This window comes from Penaeus monodon, chromosome 1, assembly GCF_015228065.2.
Source record: "Penaeus monodon isolate SGIC_2016 chromosome 1, NSTDA_Pmon_1, whole genome shotgun sequence".
Classification (NCBI taxonomy): Eukaryota; Metazoa; Arthropoda; class Malacostraca; order Decapoda; family Penaeidae; genus Penaeus; species Penaeus monodon.
This window is the reverse complement of record NC_051386.1, coordinates 2,547,761-2,570,221: the sequence shown is the minus strand read 5'-3', so window position 1 is coordinate 2,570,221 and position 22,461 is coordinate 2,547,761. Positions and strand designations below refer to the sequence as shown.

Here is a 22,461-nt window from a genome sequence, read left to right as displayed (position 1 = left end):
GTGCCCGTGCTGAGGCATATCGTCCTCAGGCTTCGAAACAACTACTGGAGTGAAGGCGTCACGGGCCTCGTGTTTGCGAGCGAGTGCTGAGGGAAAACCGTCCTCAGGCTTTGAAACAACCACAGAAATGGAGGCGTCATGGGCCTCGTGTTTGCCGAGCGGAGTGCTGAGGAAAAACCGTCCTCAGGTTTTGAAACAACCACAGAAATGGAGGTGTCACGGGCCTCGTGTTTGCGAGCGAGTGCTGAGGAAAAACCGTCCTCAGGCTTTGAAACAACCACAGAAATGGAGGCGTCACGGGCCTCGTGTCTGCGAGCGAGTGCTGAGGGAAAACCGTCCTCAGGCTTTACAAAAACAACGGGGCACAGTACGGCAACCTGAGCCGGGGGGTTGAGACGAAGGCGTGGCTGGCTTGGCAGCGGGCACGTACGATTCCTGAAAGATGACAATGTTACGGGCGCGTATGGCAGCAAAACGCCACGGAGACAAAACGAAAGACATCTTGCTCTACCGGGGGGAATGAGATCATATACAAACACACTAAGCACGGCAATCTTGTCCTGTGAGAACCTGCAACGGGCGAATAAAAGACGAGGAGGTTTTTTCCCGTACGATATGGACGTCGACAACGGCGAAAGACGCAAGATACAAATACATGTGACACCTGAGAGGATTACATGAAAAGAGTAAACACATTCCCTGACCAGTCCATCAGTGTCAAATATGCTGAGCTTCGTCAAAGTCTCTGTGCGTTTGTTCTGAGACAGCGGAAAATTCAAGTCACGGTGTTTTTGGAAAGTCTGATGTTCAGTGTCAGTCAGTGATGAAGTGAGTACAGTGTTCAATCAGAGAGCATATATGTAATAAGTTACCAGGAAATTGTTTTCTTGCATGTTTGGGAAAGGTCAGACAAACGGGGGAGAGGGAAACAGGGAAAGGGAATAACACGGAAGGGGAAGGTGGGTGAGGAAAAAGTGGTGTCACTCGTGGGTTCGTGCGTTTGTTTGTACATTTCGTGTTTTTCCTGTGTTTTCTGTGAAAGTGGGGATCAGTCAAGATTGTAGAATATGATTTAAGAGAAATAAATTATGGAGTGTTAGGAAGAGATAGTGAAAAAATATAAATGGAATGCACTAATTGAAAGGGAAATAGTGAATGGCGAGGAGTGAGTGCGAGAGAGGGCGGGGGCGCCGTTTTCTGTTCAATGGGGAAACTGAAGCATATGTAAAGTACGGGATTAAATCGGACAATATGGAAATATTCAAGGAAAAATAGTATCACCTAGATATCCTAACTGAAAAAAAATATGCGCTTAACACAATACTCTGACTAACCTTGGAATATGTAGTTGGTTGGGGGGCTGATTACGGGTTGCAGTAGATCGTCAGCGCGGGGAAGTGATGGATCACCAGCACGAGGAGGTGGTGGATCATCAGCGCGGGGAGGGATGGGGCTCCTACCTCAGTGCCACTTCACTGGATTCCCAGACTTCGGCTCACGGTTGGGGACGGGTGGGCCAAATAATTCCCTCGTTGGGGCGAAGTGCGCCAATTAACGTTGTTTAACGGGGGTACGCATGAATATATGTTTGCATCTTGGTGAGTGCTGGAGACAGGACGTCAGCACATGGGCAAAACGGTGTGTCAGATGTAAACATGCGTGGGGTTTCTTGCTTTGCTTGTTTCTTGGGATCTTTCTTGTGTGTGGTATTTTGATCTGCGTCCCGTTGGGCCTGTTGCTTCGGAGCAGGAGTCTGTAGGGCCGGAGGCAGGGGTTTGTTGTGGGCCGAATCCCCCGCTGCCAAACCCCTGTAAAAGATGGCCCATGAGCGGTAGAGTGCAGGCAGTCGCGTCAGCACTATGCAGAAATCTTGGGCAGCGTTAAAGGGGGAAACAACCTCTTGCTTGTTTGTAGATATATATTGTAATGAGAGGATGGTACAACTGACGGACAGAGGTTCAGTCCGGTCAGCGTGCTGTAGGCTGTCTGTCTGTCGCTCGCAGGCAACCCTCTTTTATACAGATTGAAATAGGAAACTCACAAGGGTTGCCACGTACTCGGAAGTATAGAGAAGACCGAGTGAACCCGTGTACACGGACGGCGTCGCGGGCGGAAGGCCTGCGGTGTCGGTCCGGGTTTTTGTCTGTCTAACAAAGGTGTGGTATGTAGAGGTAGTGTTTTTGTATTAGTATATATGTTTGGTGTGAGGTGAATAGGCCTATGTGAACTGGTATACAAAGTGTGTGTGTGTGTGTGTGTGTGTGTGTGTGTGTGTGTGTGTGTGTGTGTGCATGAATGCACACACACCGCCCGCACGCGTGCTCATGCGCATCTATTGGGTAATATATTTGCATAGATTGGGTAAATCGTCTTTCATAGATATGATGGTGAGTCGAGAACTACTAACAACTATCACCTGAACAACCACTCTCTGGGGAAGGGTCATTGGTCAGCCACCCCAGTATAGAGACCCGGTCAACTACATGAACACACACACACAAACACACACACACACACACACACACACATACATACACACACACATACACACACACATCACACACACACACACAAACCACACACACACACACACACACACACACACACACACACACATACACATACATCCCCCTACACACACACACACACACACACACACACACACATATAAATATATATATATATAATATATATATTATATATATATAATATATATATATATATATTAAAGAGAGCATAGATATTGATATAGATTAGATATATACAGTATATATATATAAATATATATATATATATATATATATATATTATTTTATATATATATATAATATGTATGTATATATATACACCCATACACACACACACACAAACACACACAACAAAACACCCCAAACACACACACCACACCACACGATATGTGTGTGTGTGTTTTGTGTGTGTTTTATGTGTGTGTGTGTGTGTGTGTGTATTTACATACGTGTGTATGTATAAATGAGTGTGTGTGTGTGTTATATATATATATATATATATATATATATATATATATATATATATATATATATATATATATACATATATATATATATCAAGGGCGACCACGGAGGTTCAGTGAACTACAGTGGCCAGACCTGTCGCTCTCAGGGACCTGTTTTAATGTCTTCTTTGAGCATACTTTGAAAATATAGATAATGATGAGAAACAGTAAGACAAAATACAAGAATATTATATATTGTCCCTGTATCAATTCCTTTCACACGTCCATATATAAAGAGTGTGCTTCTGGATCGTATCTAAAAGATCTTCAGTAGTTCATGCATCTGTTTGTCCCATCCTTTACCCGTACAGAGTTTTTGTTCCTTTTTCTTAGCAATTCAAGTGTGATTCCTGGAAAATATTTACCTTCTATCTCCCTAGCTTTATTTCAATCTCCTTTTGCCTTCCTGCCGAAGCATGTTCTTATTCAGCCAGTCCTAAGTAATGCTGGCCCAATAATCCTACCGATGATTGACTATGAAGGGCCGGATTTTAGAGAAATTGCATGGGGGTGGGTTGATCTGCTAAGGAGGGTACATGGAGATGTAGCCGCAGGTGAAACAATCAAATGAATACACGAATCACGCCTTCACAGCTTGGTATGTTGCAAAAAATCTCGGCCGGGGTGGGGGTGAGTTAATTGGGGGCTGTACACCACTCTGCGCTCTAACATATTCGTGTAGCCATTTGCAGTGAGAGGCTTTGAAGAATCTTGAGTCGATACTGTTAATATTTATCGCTAGGATACGATGCTACTACTTTTTAACAAATGATAATGAATACACATATAAATATAGGCATTAACGTTTGCATTCGCCCTATACAATCGATTTCCAACATACTAGCTTACACCGCGACAGCCGCATTCTGGCATTCCGCAAAACATTATAAGAACACAGAAAAAACGCCAGTAAGCTTACTGAAGATTTCGATATTGCGTTTGTATTTGATTTACTGTTAAGTAAAACTTTGATTTTACCGTATGGAGAAGAGCTTCACCCCCTCAGTATGTTTTGTTCAGCTGTTCCACTAGCACTCTTACTGCAATCATCTGTCATGCCTTAATGGTGTTGCACACTGTTGCATTACCTACCCCTAATCTGAAATCTGTAATCCTCCCAAAAAAGTGATCTGTATTTCCTTTGGCCTCAACTAGAGATTACTTGAATAGGCTCTGTAGTAAAGCATACAAAATATAAAACAACAGAAACTTTAAAAATATATATATAATCAGAATAATTTGTTTTTTTCTACTTTCGTTTGTGATGGGAAATTAATACAATGACGATAATAACAACAATAAGAAATATTGATAAAAATACATGACACTGATGAGTTACAGTTAAAATTTTATGGCGGATTTCAACATGACATGTAATAAAGCATAGCCATCACAAACACACATACGCATTCGCACATCAACTAATGAACAAAACGGATCCAGAGAGAAGTGGCTGCCATCCCCCTTTTTTTATGAACTGCGCCCCCATATTATGCGACAGGACTGCCAAACTCATTTACCCCAGGGGGACCACATTTCACCTTAGTATACAGTACGCGGGCCTGATGATCATGTGTACATCAAATCCACATCTTGTTAAGGCAGTATGATGGTTATGATGATGATAATGATAATGAGAAAAGTAAGAGTGTATACACAACCTTAAAAGACGTAGAATTGGTTTAATCATGCAAGACGACCTACTGTAAGACTGAAATAGCATATGGATCGCGGGCTGCCTGTTTAACACCCCTGTATACGGAAATTGTGCAGGTTACACAGTATACAGAAATATGTATAAACTAGGTCAAAAGTCCGTAAGAACTTAGCATTATATAATTACTAATGATGCCAGGTTTACAGCAAATACGCTCGACATGCTAAAAATAGCTAGTGAAAGAGATACCATCCAATAATCCACTTTGTTGCAGGGCTGTTCTTGCTGCAGTCAAGATTTCCTTAAAAAGAAATCGAACGTCTCTCTCTCTCTCTCTCTCTCTCTCTCTCTCTCCTCTCTCTCTCTCCTCTCTCTCTCTCCTCTCTCTCCTCTCTCTCCCTCTCTCTTCTCTCTCTCTCTCCTCACTCTCTCTCTCTCTCTCTCTCTCTCTCTCTCTCTCTCTCTCTCTCTCTCTCTCTCTCTCTCTCTCTCTCTTTCTCTCTCTCTCTCTCTCTTTCTCTCTCTCTCTCTCCACGAATAGCCTCTAATTAGCTGATCCAAACATATGCAATTCAGTTTTTTCCGCTATTGTGTGTGTATGTGTTTATTTTTCTCTGAGATTTTTTTTCTCCTTTGGACCTGTATCGCCCAAGGCTCTGTCTCGATTAGGACATCAAACATTCCCATATGAGACATTGATGCTCATAACCTTGTTATATCATTTTAAATAACTGCATCTGCATGTTGATCACTGATCACTCTTGCACCTGTAAAGCATTGGTTAAATATCTGAAGACATCATATGTTTGTTTTGAGAAATTGGAAGTTCATTATCGTTATTTTTATATAATAGTAAGCTAGTATTTTCTAACCGTATATTCACTTTTTTCTTTATATTTCATAAATACTTGTTTCAATATTTACTTTTGCTATTTTTCTTATTGATTACTTAAGTAGATTATCTAATCCATTGTAAAAAAATAATAAAACTTTGTTTAGGCAAATTTATCAACAACGATATATATTTTTTTTTTCTTTTTTTTCAACCAGCAAGTTCTTTTCAATATATTTATTTACATCGTTTGATTAATCATTTGTGATACATGATTTTACAAATCTTACAAAGCTCCTTCACGAACCAGAAAATGGATAACAGAAAAAATATGATATAAAAAGTAAGCGCGATCATTCAGCATAACGATTCGAATCTATGGGTAGAATAAAATTCAGAATTAAAAGAAAATAGTTAGTGCTATTTACGGGAAAGAAAACGGAGGTTGACAAAAAACAGAAAACGACAAATTCTTGATTGTTTACAACATTAAGTTCGAACACGTCAATGACTTCGGCTTCGTTAATTTTTGTGCAGCAAAAAAGTAATAGAATTACACCAAATACCCGAAAAATCTTATTTTCATCCACAATTATAAAGAGTCATAACATAATACTCATTTTAGTTAGCGTACCGAACAATGGATGTAAATAATAATAGCGTCTGGCGAAAGACCAGGCGTTTCTATTGTCTTCAGAACTTTGTTTTATAAGACGCATTCATACGCCTTTTTGAGCGTTCCTTCGTGTGAATGCTAAGACACAGCCTGAAGATATGGTATTTTATCAATACTACTGAAGAATCGGAATACGCTGCCAAACTTGACAGGCGAATCGAACAATGGATGTAAATAATGATGGCGTCTGGCGAAAGACAAGGCGTTCCTGTTGCCTTTAGAACTTTGTTGTGATAGAGGCATCCATACTCTCCTATGAGCGTCCCTTCCTGTGATAGTGACATCCGGAGTGTAGATGTAACCCATGTTTGTGTAAAATGAGGTTGTGTTTTGTGCTGGTGGTGATGGCGGTGGTTGATCAGTGTTCATCTTCGCTCAACCTTTACGTCGACTCTGACGACGTCAAGAAACTCCTCGGTAGGTCGTTTTAACACCGTTTAAATGGGTATTGTTTGGTGTTTTTTTTCCCACCACCAGATCCTGTGTTTTCCTTCCATGCCTTAGTCTAGAACCTTAATTAAGTCTGGGATTATTGCCATTGGGGCCTGTGCTGGGCTCGCTCTCTGGGGAACAACGCAAGATTTTCTTGATGCCGACCTAGAATTGGACAATGCTGCCTACACTTTCTAGTAGTGATCAGCTTCCTGATTAGATCTGCATCTGAAAATTCATGACATTTGTCAAAGATAGATTCCTCATGATCTGTATTAATTGTGGGCGAGGTTATATTATGCATTATTATAGTATATTTGTCATTGTGTGGGTTCTGTGCCTGCTATAATCCTCCTTACGAGAGTGCCACCCCCCAGCTCCCTGCTTGGAGTGTGACATTTATACCACATCTGATTAGCATGATAGAGCTAGAGTAGGTCTGAGTTATGTGCCTTGTGAGTGCTGTCTTGACTCATCAGAGGCAGAGGCATGCGAGGTGATCAGTCCTTGCCACGCATGTTGTCGAGTCATTATACTTAGAATGGACATTTTCAGGTATTCTTCTTTATTGATTCTGCTCACCGTTAGTACTATAGTTGTTCAGTAGATTTTGTTAGGAGTACTTTGATACCAAAGTTGATTGGACATAAAGATTTGGAACTAATCTATAAATTTAGCCTAATAGACTTTGAAGTGTTATGGAAGAAGTTGGTTATTTTTGTTAGAAACCAAGTTTCTGAGATTTTAAACCACAGTGAACTAACCACACCTAACGTAACTATAACTAACTAGACCAAACATCTAAAATCGGCATCAGCAGTGTCCGCTATATACATCCAGCTCATTCGGTACTTCATGCACAACATTAGGCACCTAATAGCTAATACTTGTATTTCATAAAAAAAAAGTAATGGTTTCTTTTCCCTTTTAATTGCCTGTATCTAATAGTGACAAATGATGTCTCTCCTGTTAGAGAAAGACAAGCTCTGTTCAGTGAGCTTGTGGCATGGGATACATCACAGAGACTTCATCCACCGCAGCCATTGCACGATATCTGTGACTAAAGGGCTAACTTAAATTGACACCTAAATCTATGCCATATGCTTTTCTTTTTGCGCAAAATCTCACAACAGCCAAAACTAGTTTTGTGATTGGAGGCAAGACAGGCTGCTGTGATGTAATGGAAATGTTTTATTGTATTGGTTATTATTATTATTATTTTTTTTTTTTTTTTTTTTTTTTTTTTTTTTTTTTTTTTTTTTTTTTTTGTGTGTGTGTGTGTGTGTGTGTGTGTGTGTGTGTGTGTGTGTGTGTGTGTGTGTGTGTGTGTGTGTGTGTGTGTGTGTGTGTGTGTGTGTGTGTGTGTGTGTGTGTGTGTGTGTGTGTGTGTGTGTGTGTGTGTTTGTGTGTGTGTGTGTGTATGTGTGGTGTGTGTGTGTGTGTGTGTGTGTGTGTGTGTGTCTGGTACACAGTATTGTGGAATATAATATCCTAGATGTCTTTTGACCCCTCGCTGCTGGGTAACAGAAATCCCTGAGCATGATAAAACTCAGGTCAGACACAGGCGTGGGAGTCCGCTATATCAAGGTGAATGTCCCACTCCAAGCGCTCTGGCGTATCACCGTGTGTACAGGCTTACCCCACAGACCAAGTGGTTTGTTATGTTGGTGGTACGTGTGACCCAGCAGTGATGGGTTAATATCTAATGGTGGGTTGTACTGTGATATCGATACCCAATATGAGTACAAATTTGTGTGAAAATAACCAAGGATGAGAAGATGAGTGAATGTTAAATTTGGGTAGACCAATTTGGTGTGAAAGAAAGAATACAATAGTAGAATAAAAAGTTCATCATTTTTAGTCTGTGATGATCTTAGAAATTGTTAAGTATTATTATGCAGTTATAATGGAATAGAAACAGGAAGCTGAGCTGCTCGAGGTTAGTTTTAGTTTCACACAACTGTATGGAATAGGTTAAGCAGTAGGCTGCATTAAAGACTGAAAACACTACATGTAAAGTATTTCTCTATAAGTTGTTAATGGTAAGCCATATGCAAGTCAGAGGAGACTCTGGGACCAGGGCTAAGTCTGGCTAGTTGAACCTGGCCTTAAAACTGACAATATTGTTGATGTTGATAAAATTGGTGGTAATGAATTGCCTAAGATGTGTACTATAATTTTTAGTAGTACATTGATCAGAGGCAGCCAACAAAAATGGGAGTCCAATAGCTGGGTATAAAGTATACATGGGAAGTTGCCGTGTAAATTCAGGATACATTATGGTGACAGTAATGATTTTATAAGCAGATGTCTTTCTGATTAAACATGTATGATATACAGAGGGTTCTGCCCCCTGTAACTCCTTCAGGAGATGGGGTTGTTGCCACCTTTCTTCCTGGTGTATGATCTTATTATTGCATTTCAGCATTTTATTTGTGTAATTTTCCAAACCTACCAATAGCTGAACTATGTGGATCTAGCAGAAACATAATCCAATTCCTCTCCCTTGTTGATATCATAGGGGAAATATGTATTTTCACCAGAAGCCATAGATTCACAGAATTGCCTCTCAAGTCTGTTGGCTTGAGTATTAGTAAAAAATTTGGACAGAGTCATTTGCTAAAGCTTTTAATTCATTACTGGTTTGAATAGTAAGTTGATTTTATGTGTATTAGAAATGGATACTAGAAGACAAATTTGATATATCTTTGATATACCAGATGCCCTTGAAATCACATTGTTATTTTACTGTTGACAATGCTGTGTGTAGATGCTGACAGTGTTGTCAGTGGCAAGTCCAACATCATACTCGGATTATTATCTTTTTGAATATTCAATTAAAGTCATTTCATATTTGCCTATATTTTATGTTAAGTAGTTTTTGGCAAATGTTTAGAAAACATTTGTAGTAGCTCTTTTTTTAATCCTATGACAAAGACTTTTACCCATATTATCAAGCCACAAGTTTGATATCATGCATGTAGTCAACTGCTCATGCAAAATATTAGAAACACAATGAACACATTTTCCCAATGTCTTAACCCAGTGGCGACAGGCATGGCATATACGTACATGCCATGCCTACTTTGATTTTACTTTATAAATTGTTTTTACACATAGATGGCTACACCTGTACTAAGTCACCAATGAGCCAGTTACGTGTACTGTCTGTCTCGTCCATTTACCCTTTTCCTTGATTTACGAAAATATTTTACATTATCATATTTTGCGGATACTAATATTTATAACATTATGGTAATTGTAATATTTATTATAAAAATAATACCATCAATATTCATAACATTAGTAAAAATATGTTCTGCCAATTCAAGGAAAGGTGAAATGAAGTAAGATCACAAGGTCTACTAATTAACTCCCTTGTGGCTAAGCACTAGCAGAGCTATCTATGTGCAGAGACATTTCACGAAAAAAAAAAAATTGAGCACAGCATTTTCCCCGGTGGCTTTGGATTAGAATTTGGCTGCATCATATTTCATTTTTTTGCATACCTTTCCTTCATGTTTGCGGCATGCCTGTCAAATATGGCATGATTTTTCCCAAGGATTTTCGTTTTCTATTTTGAATGCGATGTATACTCATGATCCACAAAGTCCAAGCCTCCTAGACCATGTATAGGAGTTTAAATGCCCTTCTAGTAGAGGATGGTTGCCTGCACTAACTGTCACAGAAAGACCTCGCAGAAGCTCTCTTCATGAACTACACAAGCTTTTGCCATCATATATTTTAATGCTTATTATACAGTAAAGCCAAAATTAAGATCATGCAGACTAACTTTTGGCTTGTAAGGGGGAAGAGGGAAAGGAAGTGAGGAAGAGTATCTAAAACAGAGAAGTGTGAGTGTGAGAGTGAGAGTGAGAGTGAGAGTGAGAGTGAGAGTGAGAGTGAGAGTGAGAGTGAGAGTGAAGAGAGAGAGAGAGAGAGAGAGAGAGAGAGAGAGAGAGAGAGAGAGAGAGAGTGAGAGAGTGAGAGAGAGAGTGAGTGAGTGAGTGAGTGAGTGTGTACATATATCTGTATGTTTTTTTGTGTCTGTGGAAATAGTCAGACACCATTTTAATGTGTAAAATTGTTTGCAATTCAGATTTGGCTTATGACCATACAAGACTTTTGTGTGGTAATATTCCCAGAAGTATTTTTTATTTTAAAAGAATACAGCATAAAAGATGTATAATATGGAATGAAAAAGATATATAAAAAATTTATTTACACCTATACTGGATGTTGCATGGTATTTGCTCTAAAGAATAAATGTAACAAAAGATAATCAAGCATAAACTTCTTCTTGCAGGTGTGAGTTCCCAGCTGTGGTATGTCCAAAACGGAACAGTGAATAGATATGCCCTGGGCTACGTAGTGGTTGTGCCGCCGCACGTCGACCTCCTGACCTTCCATTGGCAGGCCTTGGGAGGAATGACGGTAAGATCACCTTCTTTTTGGTAGGTTGAAAGGCTTGCTTTGATTAGTATTTGGTGTGAGGTTAGGATTTTAGGTGTGTGTAACAGAGAAAGGATTCCTTCTCTTTATGTGTTTTTTATTTGTTATATATATATATTTTTTTTGTGAGGTAAAAATTACCTAAGATGTGTTGCAAAGTTAAAGAAAGGGAAATCCATGCTACAAGTAATAAATATGAGAAGCAGTTAGGAAGGTTCAGGGTTATAGTTAGGGTGTTGAGAATGAGTTATACTCAGACATAAACATGTCCTGCAAAAAATAAGTGGGCAGTCTTAACAAGAGTAAATCTGAACTGCCAAATAATTAAAGCCCCATCACACTAGAACTTTTTTCTTCAGTTTTTACATTTTTGTATGAATTTTCCTGATGCGAATGGACTGACCTTATAACACTACTAAAATAGTAAACATGGTGCCATCTGAGTGAGGTCCTGGGAATCACATGCACCATCTCATTCATATTATGTTATTTTATAGAAATATGGGAATGTATATTGTATATAGTAATATTCTAGAATATTAACTTATGTTTCCATTTACTTATTCTATCTAATTAACTAATAAAAACATTCCAGTTGTATAAATCCTCTGTAATACAAGATCATGATGGAAATTAATCAGACAGAAATGGTTGCTAGCGTCTTCATCTAGGAGGCGTTCCATATGCATGTGATACACACAGAAAGCCTCATACTCAAGAAGAAATGCAAAAATTTACAGAAAAAGTACAAGTGTGATAGGGCTTTTAATCCTAGTCAGCAAATTTTACTTTTATGAACTTACTGGAGGGAAGAAGACTTACATTTTGACATTACATGTTGATATGGATCACAGGAAGGTAATAGGGTCTTATGATGAAAGAATCCTCCCAATGATTTATAATCAATGCAGAAAATTTTAAAAAATGTAAACTTTTGAAGTTTCTTTTATATAAATGTGGCAAATAAGATTCAGTTTCAACATGTGCATCATATACATAAGTTTAGAGTTCATTTACATGAGGAATGGTGCTGTATCTAAAAAGGAAAATGAAGGTGATATCCTTGATTAAAGTGACATCACAACAGATCTTCCACAGTGGGCCTCTAAGGTATATTTGGTCATGTGTCACTAACTGTCATAGTAGACTTTTCGATAGAGAAAACGCAAATGATTATTTATAAAGGGATTTTTGCTCAGTATACATGACAGAAGTGTAAGATTACATAAAACATCACTCTGAATGACCTCATTGGGCACCCACACAGATTTATTCCCATGAGGTGCAGAACACCAGAGCACCTATAAATAAATAAAAAATTAAGAAAATCTGGAAGACCCTTTTTTTCCTATTATAAGAAATTGTGATGCAAGTCTTCTTTTTATGTATAGCATATTTGCCAGGGGTTAATGAATGTAGTTCATAAGTGTCATTATTGCCAAAGATATGCAGCTGCCCCTTTATTTATTCTTTCTTCTCCTAGATGCCATATAATATGTCAGTTCAAGTTGGTAATCGTGAAGCTCTGGCACCCCCTGTGTACAACATAAGTGATCAGAGTATAGTGCCAACATATCCCTCATCCTGGACAATAAGGTTGATTTGCACTGGCAAACTAACCACTCAGGTAAACTGCAGCTGTTCTCTTAAAAGCACTCTGTTATAAGGAGGTGCAGCTTAAATTTTTGTGTTTGTTTGGAAGTCTAAGGCACTAATAAGGTTCTATTAAATAATAGATTTAAAAGTGTTTTTGGATAGCTTTGTATTAATAAATACTTTAAGTTATAGGTAATGTTAATTATAAATAGACATTTTGTTAAATGTCATGTTTTTTAAAAGTAAAAGTGATGAGTAATCGCTACAGTTTCAAGTGAAATATTAAAGTTAGAATGAGTTTTGATGATAACCTTTTAAATTATCATCTCAAAAATATAGATAAAATCATCATTGCTAAAATAAGTAAAGTTAGAAATGAAAAAACTCATCGTAATGAAAAATTAATCTGATGCATGAATTTAAATATCTTTTTTTTAGGTGGATGTGACAATAACCTTAAAAGTGCCAATGAGTACATCATTGGTAAATACAACGACGCTCAACATTCGAAGAAAGAAAATATGTTTGAGAGGTTAGTAGATCTTCAAATATAATTCAAACTTCAGATTTTCTTTAGCCGGATGGAATTTTATTTCCCCTTCGATGTAGTAATTGGTTGGAAATGTTCTTGGGTTGAACAGTTATAAATGGATGGTTGTACCTGCCTATACTTTGCACATCACCATGTACATAAAACCTTAATTTAAGTTTTCATATTCAGTAGACAAACCTTCAATATTGGACAAATGTTAAGTTTTATTATATTTGAGTAAAATGTGAGTGAGATAAGAAGAATCATTGTGGTGTGCTTTCATTCATTAAACATTTCATTACACACAATTAACTCCTAAAATCAGAGCAGCCTTTATTGAGCAGTCACAGTCAAGCAGGCTGTTTTCCAACCTCTGTGCCTTCTCTTTAGTATTTGGTAAACTTCCCTTTCTGCCAGTCTTCCATCTATGCCTCTCCAAGCCATTGAGACTATTAAACCTTACTACTACACTACTACTACAAGAGATGCATTTTTTTAAGAACCCCTTTTCTTTCACATAGTGGCTTTGTGAAATTTTGTTATTTATATTTCATTGTGCATGTTATTGCATGATTTAGTGGTCCATATACTACAGTGATTATGTGTTATAATGCAATACATGAAATTTGCTGATATGTTAGTTTGAAAATCTTACCCATTTTCACTTATACAAGAGGTAATTTTTCCAACTTTGTTTAGTCCTATGGTCAGTAACTATTTGATAAAACAGGTAGTCGTACTTTTCTAATAAGTAAAATAGAGGTCCTCAAAAATTAAATACCAAATTTACGGCGGCTCAAATATGAACCTACCGTTAAAAAAGGGGGGGGGGGGGGTAAGGTGGACTGAAGGATTGTGCTCTTCAGAGATATCTTAGGAATGTTGTTCTTATGTAGGCTCAAAATATCAGAATTTCAGAAGCAGTGACATGTTTCCAATGATGAAAGTTATAATTATTATTATTTTTTTTATTTTTTTTTTTTTTCTGAATATATATAAGTTAAAGTTTGAACTTTGCATTAAAAGGAATTACAATTATCTAACACATAAAGGAAAGGTTGGTGGAATAACAGAACGCGAAGGAGAAGTTGATGGGATTTCAGTGGAGATTCTGGAAGCACGACACTCCACTACTGTGGTCTACATCACCATTAGTTGTCTGGGAGTCTTCCTTCTGGTTGTGGCCTTCCTCGCCATATTTAATCATATAAAGAACAATAAAGCACGGCCAAACACTGGCAGGTGAGGGAGAAATATGCTATTGGATCTTTATTTTATGTTGATTCTTTCCTAACTGTATGGTTAAGATTCAAAATGTTTGGTTGAAATATGTTTGTAATATATGTGATTAAAGTGATCATTTATTGAATTGATAATTTTCTCTATGTACCTTTATCATATTTGGCAAGTAATTTCTCTGTTCATCTGTAGGGAACTATCATAAAACTGGATTGTGCATAAATATACTTACGTTCATTGCAGACGACGTGGCACAGGTGCTTCTGAGCAAAGAACCGTTGGCAGAAGTACAGCAGGTGGTGGAAATGTCCCTAACAATCAAGTCAGCGGAGACAGTGGAGGAGCAGGCAAGACCTCCCAGTCCTCTCTCAGTGAGCTACGGAGATCTCCACAACCAACAAATACAACAGCTACCACAACCACCACCACAGGCAGTCCTGAGCCACAGTACACAGATCCCAGGCTAAGTAAGTGGGATAGAGGTAGTCGAGGGATGGAGAAGAGTTGTTAAGAGGTCTTTGTAACTTTAATTCCTCCATTGGTAATGTACTGGAAATTGTATGCCTCTCAAAGACTTGAGCTGTTTATATGACAGAAAGTAAAGGGTTGACCAGACTCCACTGTTAAAGGGTTAGGTTTTCATTTTAGATTTTCAGAATTTAGTAAAACCATAGTTTAACAAGCCTTGATTCTGGGATTTGGCCCAGTTATGGGTTTATAGCCATTTTGCTGAGGCCAAGGGACATTATCAAGGGACCTAGGTGAACCAGAGCTAGAGTGTCCTGGTCTCATATCAAGTTTTTTTTTATATATAATCTATAATTATCTTAGAAGTCTGATATTGTTATGCACTTGTAACACAATGAAAAATGTTTTGAAGCCAACCTAGGTTTGCCAGCCCTTTGCATTGTAATGGAACCTGGTCCCAGGCAGCCAGGCTCTGGGACCAGGGTTGAGTGGAACTGGGCTTAAGATCCTTCTTTGTCTCATTCAGGTGATATATCGGCCAAGTTAACAGGTCTCAGTGTCAGCAAGGAAACGCTCAAGCTGTTGGAGGTGGAGCAGGAAGGCACCTTTGGCAGGGTGTACCATGCAGTGTACCAACCCCCTGACCAGAAGCAACCCCTCAGTGTCACTGTAAAAACAGTCATTGGTAAGTTCCTTTTCTTTTTCTTTTCCCCCCAAAAAGGTTGTTTTTGCTTTATTTTGAACTATTTTTGAACTACTGAGTATTGTGCTTAGAATAAAATATGCTTTGCTTCATAGAAATAGTAATAAGAAAAAGACCAATAATGTAAATATTTTCATTTATTGACAAAATTTGATGAATGCAATTTGTAATAGTTAGGGAGTGATCAGTAGTAGGGAATGTGCATACTTGATCCCAGGGGGGTCCCAGGTATGTGGGTATGTAGGTTTGTAGGCGTGTGTGTGCTTGTGTGCATACACGCTTATGGGTTTAGTTATCTGCTATATCCCATGTCCCTCGCAGCTGAAGACAGGAGACATGTTTGATAAAATAGAAAGAAAGAAAAAGAAAAAAAAAAACATTTAGTTATAATATGAATCTGAACAATATGTGGAATTGCTATTGTAAGATTTTATATTACTTAGATAAATGTAGAAGTACAGTTTTTGCTCTTACATTCTTTCACTGAAAAATATGTGCTTAGTCTCATGCAGTTCATGTATCAGAACCATGTTGAATAGTACTATGTTCTCGGCTTCTGCTAAAAGTGACTAACATAGCCATTATTTATTTATTTGTTTATTTATTTATATATATATAAATATATATATATAAGTATATATATATAAGTATATATATATAAATATATATATCTATATATCTATATATATATATATATATATATATATATATATATATATATATATATATATATATATATATATATATATATATAATTTTTTTTTTTTTTTTTTTTTTTTTTTTTTTTTTTTTTTTTTTTTTTAGTTCAGAGAAAAAAAGAATAGGTGCCAAAAATTCATATTTTTTTCATTTCTTCATATTAGGATATTCACCCAAAATTTGAGCCAGGTCCATTTAAAGAGATATTCTCCAGTAAACAGCTGTTATGTTTTTCCTTTTTTGTCCTCGAATTTTGAAAAGAATCATTTAAGACTAATTGGGACCTTCTATTTTTTAAGTCTTCTGAAATTTTACCATGCCTAAAGCATATTTAAATAAGGGTACAGATTTTGCTATGGGGCAAGAAACTGGTCTGTCATCCAAAATAATGATTACAAATTACTGAAACCTATGCTACCTCTTTTTTGTATCAAGAATATAATGTTATCACTTTTACTTGCAACAGATGGATCTAGTGAGGTACAGCGATCAGTGTTGCTAAGTGAAGGGGTGATGTTAGCAGGCCTGAACCATGACCAGCTTCTAGGGGTTCTGGGAGCAGTAGTCACCCCCCCAGAGGCTCCACCATGCATCATCTTCCCAAGGTCTTCACAAGGAAATCTCAAAAGGTGAATTGATTATTCATAGCTGCTTGTAAACGTTTGTACTAGACTTTGCTTGTGGATAATGGTTTGAAGCTGAGGATCACTGATTTCTTTTTTACATAGATGGCTCCAGAAGTGCTCAGTCACCAAGGAGTCAGTTACCAGTCCTACTCAGTCTCACCTGTTTATCCCTTTCAACAATTAATGGAAATTATTAAGAAAAAATATTACTGTTTATAGTCTTAAGAATATTATGGGTATCATAAAATCAACCATAATAATAATAACAATAACAGTAATGTTAATAGTGCTTAAAAAATAATATTCCAAAAAATCAAGGAATTGAGTAACAAAATGAAGTTTACATTTGCACCAATTGACATCCTGGTGACAAGTAGAGATAATATGCTTTTGGGAGGGATAGATTAGGTTAAGCTAGGTTTACATCCTCCCACCCACTATGAAAGTTCACAATTCTGCCATTTTATTGCAGAAAAAAAGAGAAATGATGCACAAAAATTATTTTTTTAGTGTAGAAGTGAACTATATGAGAACCATTCAAATATCTTTAGCAACAATGTTTGTTTTTCAAGACCCTGAGCACTTTTGCATCTGTCATATCATGTGAGAGTAGATATTCCCCCTTTTTTTCTTTTGACAATAATATGCATAGATATATCCTTTATTCTATCATTCAAAAACATTGCAGAGTAAGGGTTAAATTTTCATTATTTGTATATACCTCAATTTTGACAGACATTCTGGATGAGAGTGTTAGGTGCCTGGATGAGAGGATTAAGTGCTTGCTGTGAGAGTTAGGCTGAGGGTTAGGTGTGAGGTTGGTATACATACGTGCCAAGCTTGGGGTTAATTGCCTGGCTGATAGATCTAGGTACCTGACTGAGGGTGTTAGCTGATAGTTTCCAGGTTGGGCTGAGAGTGTTGAGTATATATAGATATATATATATATATCACACAAACACAAACATAAACACACACACATGTACATATGCATTTTGTGTGTGTGTGTGTGTGTGTTTGTGTTGTGTGTGTGTGTGTGTGTGTGTGTGTGTGTGTTGTGTGTGTTTGCATGTGCGTGCATTCATGCACGTGCGTGCATTTTTGTGTGTTGATAAAATTGGGATTTTAGACTGTAACTAATCAGATTTTTTTTTTTTTCTTTTTTTTTTTACACATTTTAAAAAAGTAGTTTGATGTATATGTTTTTATATATCCTTTCAGATTTCTTCAAGGCTGTCATACATTGGTCACAAGGGAAGTTGTGGGTGTGGGTGTTCAAGTTCTACAAGCTCTGTCATTCTTGCATTCGCGGCTGTTGCTGCACAAGGATGTAGCTACTCGCAACTGTGTGTAAGTAGATGAAACTATATTTTAAGAAATATGGGTATTTAGGTAATGGTTGCTTTTTTTGGTATTTAGCTATTTTGGATTTTGCTTTTACCAATAATTTTGGTCATTTACAAGCAATGCTTGTGTATAGGTAGATAAACACAGATATATGTTTTTTAAAAAACTTTTTGAACACAAAGTAAGAATATGCGACTCACCCTGGGCCTTCCTCCAAGCTGATGGGCTGGCTCAAGGCAACATCTAGTATTGCCAAGATTGAGCAACCAAGTCGATGTCAGTGTAGTCAAGAGTTAATTTTTCTGTAATTATTATTTTCTTTTCTTTTACAGTGTTGATGAAGGGCTCCATGTGAAGCTCACAGACTGTGCGCTCGCCAGGGATCTCTTTCCAAGTGACTATCACTGTTTAGGAGACAACGAAAACAGACCTATCAAGTGGCTTGCTTTGGAAAGCCTGACACATAAGGTCTTCACTCCAGCAGCAGATGTGGTTGGTGTTATTTTCAATAAGGATATGTTTGTGTTCATGTTAAATTCAGCCAAGCTTTTTTTTAATGTTCAGAAAAGTTATTATAATCATGTGTGTTCCACATTTGTTTGGCTTTACTGCACTTTTGAAAATTATAATTCTCAGTTGAAATGATTTTGATAAACTGAATTATTTGAAAACAAATTATTTATTAGATATTTACTAAATGTTTCACTGTAGGTGAGTTTGATCAATTTATTTTGATACAGATTTATTTCCTGGAGATCTACTCTTAATGACAGTATTCAAGAAGCGAGTAATATATTTTTCTCATTGAATGAGATAAAGTATTTGTATTTACAGCATTTCAGTCTCTTTCTCACTCCATAAATTTTCATTTATGGTTGTGTATTATAACTAAATGTATTTACCCACAGTGGTCATGGGGTGTTCTGCTGTGGGAGGTGATGACTCTTGGCCAGCAGCCTTATGCAGAAATAGATCCCTTTGAAATGTCTGCTGTCCTTCGCCAAGGGGTTCGCCTTGCACAGCCAATAAACTGCCCTGATGAGCTGTAAGTATTGAGCATGTTTTAAATGTTGTTTTGGGTTTTTAATTAAGTAATGCTATTAATAGTGGACTGTCTTGTTCTGAATATTATTCAGTTTTTGTTAGTAATGTTGGTATGTGTTAGCAGTTTTGCAGTCACTTATTGTGAGAAAGAGGTGGACTGTCTTTTCACCATCCTTTATAGCTGTGCAAGAGAATACTTGATTTTGAAATTCAGAAGCTAAAATAGAATTTGACATTACCTTCATTCATAGAGTAAATGTTAAAGGGTTGGTTTGAAGGAAGCAAAGGGGATTATTAATATTCTTGAAATCAGTTTCTCTGTTTCCCCACACAGATGTATTGCAAGCCAAGTTTAAACAGAATGAATATGATATGCATTGCTGTGGTATATTTTGCAGCTACACATTTTGGTCTGGTTAACACTGGCAAATGATTTTGAGGGAGTTGTGGCTGAGAAGTTAATATATGATATCTGTGATATAGAAGTTGATAGGTTAGGTACTGTTTAACATGACATGGAAAGGCAAGGAAAGCAAATGGAAGGGATGGTAGGTAGGGAGGTAGGTAAGTAAGTAGTTAGAATAGGGTTGGATAGTTTAGGTTTGTAAAATTTGAGCTGGGGTACATACACTAATGATGTGGGCATGTTGTAGCTCTGTAACTTGCACTAATGATACAATGGCATAATTGTACCAAGTTCCTCCTGCATCATAATGAAGCAATGTGAATTAAATGAGCTATTAGAAGAGTGAGGTCTAGTTCAGGCTTTCATTGTAAAAAACAAGTAAATTTAATAAAGATTGAGCAGAACTAGACTAAACTTATTTTTCTTGGTTAGTGATTTAAAGTATGAAATGTCATGTTTTCTGTTAGTCCTAGTCCGCAGTGCAAGTTTCTCATTTTATCACATTTTTTAGAAAACAATGGAATGTTATGTTTGAAGTTTTAAATGTGTATCATTTGTAGCTATATGCTGTACTGACTGACTGGTAAACTTTAATGGACAGATTCAAGGCCATGACCTTCTGCTGGACAACGGCACCACGGGAGAGACCCACTGTAGATGAGCTAGTGATCTACCTCACAAACTTCCAGCAGCACCTCGATAGATATGTGTGACACCAACTGGACTATGGCTAATTGGTGGCATGGAGAAGAAGGAAAGTTTTGGGAAACAAATAAAAAGAGTGAGATTAAGTAATGGAAATGGCTTGTTATTGGAAATTGTAAGTAAAATCAAGAAAATGAAGAAGGAAAAAATGCGTTGACTATGTTACAGAAATGACAGACATGGTTTTATGTGCAAGAGGTGAGTTTTTGAATCTTGCTCAGTTTTCTGTGGACTAATAGATAATGGTTAACCTGTGTTTACAGATATTGTTCACCCAAAATGATTGACTGCAGGTTTAATGCCTTGATTTGGTGTGAACCTGAGAGTTTTCTTAAGCTTGATGACTTTAGAAGATGTAGAGTCATTTGTGACTTTGCTGGGTCTGTAAAAGCTTCATGTTAAAGCCAGTTCCCTATTATCTACTCCATTCAGAAGTATACAAATGATGATGAAGTACCTGGACTTGCATAGTTGTGAGCATTTTAGTGCTTTTTAGTGTGTGAACCAAGAGGAGCTAATATTTTGCATTGCCTTATGAAAATACCTTCACCTACTGTTCTAATTCTTCTTTTTATCTCCATTTTTCTGCTTCTCTTATCTTTATTTCAAGGAGGTGGTGACTTTGATTGTTTTTGTTTGTATATTCTTAAAGGGACATTCCACTGTATTTCAGGTAAAAGATGGAAAATGGGTTAACTTTTTAAAGTTCACAATTTTTTAACTGAGACAAGTATTCTTGGTGGGATGTAGTTGTATTGTTTTTTTTATTAGTTTCTTTGAACTATGATTTTTATGAGATGCTGTGTAGTGGAGTTTTAACAAGTACATTATTTTTAAAAAGTGAGGGAAATTTGATAAAGAAAAGTCCTATAAATGTTACTAAAGAAAAATTCAGTTTAATGGAATTAAACATTTGTTTATCTTTCTTTAGAATCTAAATTGTTTTATCTTTGTTTTTTTTCCTCATAGTTCACATTCCACTGTCTTTTGGATTGCCTAGATCAAACAAAGGAAAAATATATCTTTTAATGTTACCTTTTGAATTACAAAGTAGAATTCATTTGTGTGTGTGTGTGTGTGTGTGTGTGTGTGTGTGTGTGTGTGTGTGTGTGTGTGTGTGTGTGTGTGTGTGCATGGGTGTGCTCTTGCATGTGTGTGTGTGTGTGCTTGTATGTGTGTGCGTGTGAGTGAGTGAAAGTGCATGCATGCGTGCATGTGAGAGAGTGAGAGAGGGCATGAGTGTGCGTGTGTGCTCTTTTTTTGCAGGGAACAACGACAGGGTGTGTACCCCTTTTTTAAAGAAGACATAGAACCCATCTATTTAATAGACTAATCTGCTACACATATCATCTTTTAAACAAGTTTCTTTGCTAATACGTTGATATATTTTTAGATGAAAATATTTGTTGGTATTTTCTCATTAATCTGTCAGATGGTATAATGAGTTATTTGAAATCTCATGTAGAACCTGCTCATTTATGACTAAATAGTGAATTGAGCTTGCAAGTCTTCAGATTAAAAGTCGAACAATATATATGGTATTGGTACTTTGCCATTTTATTGCAAGCATAAGATAAAACATGAAGACCCTTTCGTAGAAAATTTAATTTATACTGATATAATACTAATGATTGCTAAGAAAGTATATGCATGCACAGAAACAAAAGAAAATAGGCATGTTGTGGAAAAAAATTAATTAGAGTGAGATGTTGGAACATCATGTGAAGAAGTTTATAAGGTGACGTGTTGGAACATCACCCGAGTGGAGATTTTGCTCTCTTTCTACGCTCTCTCATTTCAGGAGTACCACTAGCATGACCATTAAGTACTGAATAGCATATATATACTCAAGAAATATTTAAACTTTGACACTTAAAAATTGTTTTTGATAATTAATGCTCTCTTTCTTCACACATACACACGTGTACACACATATTCACATACATAATAATACATACATGCACATGATGCACATGCACACAAAGAATCTCAAAAAGTATTTGAACTTTGAGA

General features: G+C 37.0%; 1 protein-coding gene across 1 annotated transcript; it reads left to right on the top strand.

Annotated features, from left to right (window-relative positions):
- Positions 1–6,376: 6,376 nt before the first annotated feature.
- Positions 6,377–20,544, top strand: LOC119580067 (tyrosine-protein kinase Dnt-like). The gene is made up of 12 exons (XM_037928012.1): positions 6,377–6,616; positions 10,938–11,065; positions 12,567–12,710; positions 13,118–13,211; positions 14,264–14,453; positions 14,694–14,917; positions 15,445–15,603; positions 16,787–16,949; positions 18,168–18,296; positions 18,626–18,785; positions 19,202–19,338; positions 20,345–20,544. Exons 1-12 carry the CDS (start codon positions 6,517–6,519, stop codon positions 20,454–20,456), a joined length of 1,740 nt encoding a protein of 579 aa, XP_037783940.1. The 5' UTR covers positions 6,377–6,516; the 3' UTR covers positions 20,457–20,544.
- The last annotated feature ends 1,917 nt before the right edge of the window (positions 20,545–22,461 follow it).

What these genes read in the sequence shown, in the direction of transcription:
- LOC119580067 (XM_037928012.1), top strand. Translation starts at nt 6,517, where the DNA reads ATGAGGTTGTGTTTTGTGCTGGTGGTGATGGCGGTGGTTGATCAGTGT. An exon ending in GCACGGCCAAACACTGGCAG is followed by an intron (nt 14,454 to 14,693) that starts GTGAGGGAGAAA and finishes CGTTCATTGCAG; the next exon opens with ACGACGTGGCACAGGTGCTT. An exon ending in TCACTCCAGCAGCAGATGTG is followed by an intron (nt 18,786 to 19,201) that starts GTTGGTGTTATT and finishes ATTTACCCACAG; the next exon opens with TGGTCATGGGGTGTTCTGCT.